General features: G+C 42.7%; 1 protein-coding gene across 1 annotated transcript; it reads left to right on the top strand.

Moving 5' to 3' along the window:
* The first annotated feature begins 296 nt into the window (after positions 1 to 296).
* On the top strand, positions 297 to 2,462 carry LOC141714728 (uncharacterized). The gene is made up of 3 exons (XM_074518228.1): positions 297 to 557; positions 699 to 1,089; positions 1,510 to 2,462. The coding sequence occupies exons 1-3, from the start codon at positions 297 to 299 to the stop codon at positions 2,460 to 2,462; spliced, it is 1,605 nt and encodes a 534-aa protein (XP_074374329.1).
* Positions 2,463 to 7,155: the final 4,693 nt, after the last annotated feature.

Consider the following 7,155-nt stretch of genomic DNA (forward strand, 5'->3'; position numbering starts at 1 on the left):
ATACAAAATTACAAGACATTACTTATGTACAATTAATCAACCTATTCTGCATATCTAGTTAAAGTCAATATGACTTATATGCTACTACAGATTCTATACAAAGGTGCATACATCACTGTGCTACAAACTTATTATTACATAAGCTACTCATTCGATGGATAATAAGTTAATCATCCGTCGAGACTATAATGAGTCATCTGTCGGGACTATAATTCTTACCCGTTGAGTGCTACATTATTTCACTAAGTAAAATCTACTTAGATGTTTTGTTTATGAAATCATCAAATACACAATATATGCACAACAAAGTCCAGGTAGATGAAAGCAATTCTAGCAAAAAAGTGAAAGTTGGGTCAGGACTCGAGGAGTCCTTCAAGGAGAGATTAGTATCCTTGCTCCGGGAGTACATAGATGTTTTTTCCTGGAGTCCAAGGGACATTCCAGGACTACATGAGTCCATAGCAATGCACAGCTTGGATGTCAACCCCAACAGAAAACCAGTAAAACAGAAGAGAAGAAACTTTACTCCGGAGAGGCAAAGAGCCATTGACGAAGAAGTAGAAAAGCTACTCAAAGCAGGAATCATCAAAGAAATCAAATATCCGGAGTGGCTAGCTAATGTGGTCATGGTTAAGAAGTCCAACGGCAAATGGAGAATGTGTGTGGACTACACTAACCTGAATGACGCATGCCCGAAGGACCCGTATCCTCTTCCAAACATTGATCAACTAATAGATGCCACCTCCGAACACATTATGCTTAGTTTCATGGACGCCTTCTCCGGATATAACCAGATAAAGATGAACCCGAAGGACATTCCTAAAACAGCATTCATAACTCACAGAGTAGTCTATGCTTATGTGATGCTACCCTTCGGGCTTACCAGCGTAGGATCCACTTACCAAAGAGCCATGAACAAGATATTCAAGTCCCATATTGGGAGAAACTTGGAGTGCTATGTCGATGACATGATTTCGAAATCAACAACTATACCAGGACATGTGGAAGATCTGAAGGAGTGCTTTGACAACCTGAGGAAGCACCAACTCAAGCTGAATCCGGAAAAATGCACCTTCGGAGTAGGAGCAGGCAAGTTCTTAGGATTCATGATCAGCAACAGAGGAATAGAAGCCAATCCAGAGAAAATAAAAGCAATCCAGGAGATGAAAGCTCCCAGGACCCAAAAAGATGTGCAGAAGCTAGCAGGGTCCCTAGCAGCACTCAGGAGATTTGTTTCAAAGCTAGCAGAGAGGTGCCTACCATTCTTTGATTTACTCAAAGGAGCAACAAACAAGAAAGAGGTGAACTGGAGTCCAGAGTGGAAAAAGGCATTCGAAGAAATCAAGTCCTACCTCTCTCAGCCACCAGTCCTAACTAAAGCTCAGCTGGGAGAGCCTCTCTACTTATACTTGTCAGCAGGAGCACAAGCCGTAGGAGCTGCCCTAATCAGGGAAGAGAATGGAACACAGCAACTAGTCTACTATGTAAGCCAAGTTTTAAAAGATGTAGAAATAAGATACCCAAGATTGGAGAAGTTTGCCTTTGCCGTGGTTACAACCTCAAGAAAACTCAGGCACTACTTCCAAGGGAGGGAAATCAGAGTAGTGACAAATCAACCATTAAGGAAAATAATTCAAAAGCCAGATGTCTCGGGAAGACTTGTCAATTGGGCTGTGGAGTTGAGCCAGTTCAATCTAAGCTTCATTCCCAGGACTGCAATCAAAGCTCAAGCTCTTGCAGATTTCATAATCGAATGCAACTTCCCAGAAGAAGATCCAGAACCAATGGACATGGACCAGGACCCAAAAAATGATACAAGTCCGGGAGCCTGGACCTTAAAGGTAGATGGTTCTTCAACAAGCGAGAGGTCAGGAGCCGGACTCATACTCAAGAGTCCAGAAGGATTCAAGATTCAGACAGCTATATCTTTCAGCTTCCCAGCAACAAATAATCAAGCGGAATATGAGGCATTGATCGCAGGACTAAAGCTCTCCAGGACTCTAAGGGTCCAAGACTTAAAAATATACAGCGACTCCCAGATAGTGGTCAAGCAAACAAATGGAGAATACATAGCAAAGGACCCTACTCTGGCGAAGTACCAAGCACTGGTTCAGAGCTACTTAGCTTCAATTCCAAGCCACCAAGTCCTTCAGATATGCCGAGTAGAAAATGAAGAAGCTGATATCCTATCCAAATTAGTCTGGAACTCATCAGATCTAGACTGCTCAGTTTACTTCGAAGAACTCCATAAACCATCCATTGAATCCGGTAAGATCTTGGAGATAGAGAGCACTCAAAACTGGATGACTCCCTTCATAAACTACTTGGACAAAGGGGAGCTCCCAGAAGACAAAGGAAAAGCTCAAAGATTGAAAGCAAAAGCAGCCAAGTTCTTCCTCGAAGAAGGAGTACTCTACCGCAGGACCTTCTCATCTCCTATCCTGAAATGTATTGGCCCATAAGAAGCAAAGTACTGTTTAGCAGAAGTGCACGAAGGGATATACGGAGACCACATGTCTGCAAAAGCCCTAGCTCATAAGATTATAAGACAAGGCTACTACTGGCCAACCATTCATCAGGATGCAATAGAATTCGTCAAGAAGTGCAAGGAATGCCAGCTCTTCAGCAACGTGTCCCGGATAAGACCAGTCCTACCATCCTCAGTCCCCTCAGGTACCTACTAGTCTCTATTGATTACATGACAAAATGGGTTAAAGCAAAAGCAATGAGGACAATCAATCAACAAGACTGTATAAAGTTTATAGACAACATTTTGATGAGGTTCGGGATACCGCGAGTCCTAGTATCAGACAATGGGCCCCAATTCATTGGATAAGAGTTCGAGTCCTACCTCCAAGAGCGCGGGATCAAGTACAAAAAATCATCAATGGCATATCCCCAAGGAAATGGCCAAGTAGAAGTAACTAACAGAATCCTGCTCCGAGGTATCAAGAAAAGACTCAAAGAAAGCAAAAGCAAATGGCCAGAAGAACTACCAAGTGTCCTTTGGTCCTACAGGACAAGCCCAAGGACAAGCACCGGAGAAACTCCATTCAAACTAGCTTATGGAACAGAAGTAATGCTTCCTATTGAAGTTGGCTCTCCTTCTCACAGAGCAATAAACTTTGAAGAAGAAGTAAATGAAGAAGGACTCAAAATAAACATGGAGCTAATTGATGAGGTCCGAGACCAAGCTGTAGAAAAGATGGAAAAATACAAGGAGAAAACAAGAGAGCACTTCAGTAAGAAGTCAAGAGTCAAAAACTTCCAAGTTGGAGACTTAGTTCTTCGAGACACCGAAGCATCAGATCCCACAAGAACTGGAAAGTTAATGCCCAAATGGGAAGGACCATACAAGATCAAAGAAGTCCTCAGGCCAGGAACCTACAAGCTCCTGAACATGGATGGCTCAGAAGTCCCAAACACTTGGCATGGACTAAGGCTAAGGAAATTCTACCAGTAGGAAAGCAAACAAAGCAACCAAAAAACTTGTAGCCAATATGGCAAGCAACCAATCTGTTTCTCCTTCTATCTTGTATGAATCATTAATGAAAAGCTTTTTTACTTTACATATTTTTCAAAAGCAAACACTAGTCCGGACAAGCTATTAGTCAGGACTAGAGCAACCATTTTTACTTAGAATTAATTTTCTAGCTAAAAGCAAACACTAGTCCGGACAAGCTATTAGTCAGGACTAGAGCAACCACTTTTACTTATAATTAATTTTCTAACTAAAAAGCCACCACTAGTCCGGACAAGCTATTAGTCAGGACTAGAGCAACCATTTTTACTTAGAATTAATTTTCTAGCTACAAGCAAACACTAGTCTGGACAAGCTATTAGTCAGGAATAGACCAACCACTTTTACTTAGAATTAATTTTCTAACTAAAAAGCCACCACTAGTCCGGACAAGCTATTAGTCAGGACTAGAGCAACCATTTTTACTTAGAATTAATTTTCTACCTAAAAGCAAATACTAGTCCGGACAAGCTATTAGTCAGGACTAGAACAACCATTTTTACTTAGAATTAATTTTCTAGCTAAAAAGCCACCACTAGTTCGGACAACCTATTAGTCAGGACTAGAGCAACCATTTTTACTTAGAATTAATTTTCTAGCTAAAAAGCCACCACTAGTCCGGACAACCTATTAGTCAGGACTAGAGAAACCATTTTTACGTAGAATTAATTTTCTAGCTAAAAGCAAACACTAGTCCGGACAAGCTATTAGTCAAGACTAGAACAACCATTTTTACTTAGAATTAATTTTCTAGCTAAAAGCAAACACTAGTCCGGACAAGCTATTAGTCAGGACTAGAGCAACCACTTTTACTTAGAATTAATTTTCTAACTAAAAGGCCACCACTAGTCCGGACATGCTATAATTCCGGACTAGTGCAACCATTTTTATTTGGAATAAAATTTCTAAGTAAAAAGCTAACTACTAGTCCGGACAAGAAGTTAGTCAGGACTAGTGCAATAAATTTTACTTGGAAAAATATTCTGAGGCAAAAAACAAAATACAAAAATGAAGCAAAATAATAGCAAACATTAAGAATTACCGGACTCATACGAGCCCGGAGCAAAGTACGAATATTATAAAAATCAAATTTATCAAGTCTTAAATCAGCAGCAAAGTTACAAATCAAAGAAAGATCAGGACTCCAGAGCATTAGGAGGCAGGAAACTGGGGCAAGGGCCATCGAACGGCTCAGGTTCACCTAGTCCGAGCTCAATATCTTCCTTGGCTTTTATAAACTCGGTAACGAAGTTGTCCTAACTGGCCTCTGGATCAGTCTTAATATGCCTTTCAGCAATCAACCAGCAACGAGCTATCTCCGGAGCGCCAGCATTAGCAAGAGCTTTATCATACTCTTCAGATCTCTTAAACTCAGCAATAACTTCAGACTCCGGATGCACAGCGGACATCTGTCTCCGGAGCTCAGCCAACTCAGACTTCAAATAAGAAACCTCCTTTTCAGCATTTTCAGTCCGGATGGTTACTTCATTCAGGTGCTTGTTCAATCCGGACAGAGAATTGTCTTTCATAATTATCTGATCCCGGAGCTGACTAATCTCCGAATCCTTATCAGCAATGGCACTCCGGGAGTTGTTAAGCTCATTGTAGGCTAGAGAAGCTGATCCGGCCATATACCCGCCAAGCTGCAAAAAATAGAGAAACTTAGAAAAACATCCTAAGGCAAATCAACACAAAAAACAAGAATAGCAAGAACAAGTACCTGACCCCAGAGCCGGGAACACTCCTTCATAGTTGCGTCAAATCCGGACTGATTCATCCTCCTCCACTCAGTTTGAGTAGGAATCCCATCCATGAAGCGAGCAACTTTTTCCTCGAGCCCCGGACCACCTTCATCCGGACTCTCTTCATCAACATTCTTTCCCTTGCCAGCCCCGGACCCGGAACCAGCTTCAAAGTTTTCGGCCCGGGGAGGCTTACTCCCAAGGGTGCGAAGCCTCTTCCTCCTCCTCCCAGAATCTCCACCCGGAGCCTCGCCTATAGGACCAAGGTCCTCCAGATTAGCAAACTCACCTCCAATTTCAACTTCAGCATCCAGCTCCGGACCAGGATGATTCACACCAACTTCAGGTTCCAGATTTGGAACCGCATTGCTCTGGGATCCCTCTTCTGCTGAGGCGTTAGATCCGGACCCAGCAGTAGCATTCTTCTTGGGCAACTTGAAAGCCTTGCCCAGACCTTTCAACGTATCACTGTACGCAAAAGACGAAATGTCCAGATTATAGTGTGGCAAACCTGCAAGAAACAAAGAAAAAAAACACAAGTCAAAACCAATAAACAACCAAAGCAGATGAAAGCAAATAGGAAATATATGAGAGGTCCGGACAGGAAGGAAAACTACTTACAGCCTAGCCTATGCAAAGTTCTATGATTCATAAAAGTGTCTCGGGTCATTTGGAAACCCAGAGATTCACAAAATACAAACATTAACCGGATGGCTTCACCCCGGAGCAAATCCCTATGGAAACGAGTCTACACCCCTTCTGAAGCCATATGGGGGAGATAGTACAAGTCTAAGCCCCGGAGCATAATCAACTCCCCATTCCAATACTTCAGCGAAGATTACTGGATAACAGGCCTGTAGGAGCCACCATAGCCGCACTCCGGAGCCCGGAACCGAAGTTCATATAGAGGGAACTGGCTGGATCAGACCAGGTGAAAAATGTGATGCCATAGCTTGAACGTGGGCTGAACTTTAAATTGATTTCAAGTAGCAATGAACCAAGTCATCCACTTTATACCATTAGGTGTTATCTGCATCGGGGAAATCTTGTATATGTACTTGCAAAAATGCTTTAGGAACAGATACCAGTGTGGATTCCATCCAGACCGGAGATGCTCCATCCACACTGGAACGAATCCATCAGCCGGCCTATGATGAGCCCTCTCGTCCGGAGTCGGCCACCTCCACTCTATCCGGCGATCCAACTGAAAAGCAGCCCGGATCACAGAATCCTGAGCCTCATAATCTAGCCCAGCATACTCATCCTTGAGCACATAGTGCTCCTTAGCCACTATGCTATTCGCAAACTTCCTATCAAACGCTTCCCTATCGTATGTCCCCGGACCAGCGTTTTGCTGCCTAGCATATCCGGATCTAATGCTCCTATAATAAAAGCTATCCTCTATCTCTTCACTCTTGCTAACAAAATAACCCAAATTCTCCACCCACAGACCCTCCGGACTGCAAGGTACCTTTCTTGAAGAAATCTTAGCAACTGTAAGCTTCGTTATGGCCTCAGAGTCCGAAGTGGAAGCCCTCTTCCCCATCTCAGCTCGTTCAGAATCAGAAGAAGACTCGATATCAGAACCAGATGGCCCCGGATAGCTAGTTATGTAAGCTTTGGCACGCGCCTTAGTCCGGACCATATACCTAAAATAAGTTATAAAGGTTAGTCTAAAAACCCTACAGTTTATTTATCTTCAAAGCTATATGGTCCGGACTATACTATGTTCAATTTTATTACAAGTTAAAAACGAACAGTCCGGAGACCCAATCCAAAAGAAAACAAAAACCCAAAACTAAACAGACGCTCCGGACTGCGAAACCCCAAAGCTAAACAAACAATCCTAGCCTATTACTCCGAACTCAGATGTCACAATAACACAAAAACAGC

This window comes from Apium graveolens, chromosome 3 (genome assembly GCF_009905375.1).
Source record: "Apium graveolens cultivar Ventura chromosome 3, ASM990537v1, whole genome shotgun sequence".
Classification (NCBI taxonomy): domain Eukaryota; kingdom Viridiplantae; phylum Streptophyta; class Magnoliopsida; order Apiales; family Apiaceae; genus Apium; species Apium graveolens.

Excerpts from the sequence above, each read along its gene's own strand:
- LOC141714728 (XM_074518228.1), top strand. The coding sequence starts at position 297 with ATGCACAACAAAGTCCAGGTAGATGAAAGCAATTCTAGCAAAAAAGTG. Across the intron at positions 558-698 it reads AAAGAGCCATTGACGAAGAA|GACCCGTATCCTCTTCCAAA; the intron begins GTAGAAAAGCTA and ends GCATGCCCGAAG. Across the intron at positions 1,090-1,509 it reads CACCTTCGGAGTAGGAGCAG|AAATAAGATACCCAAGATTG; the intron begins GCAAGTTCTTAG and ends TAAAAGATGTAG.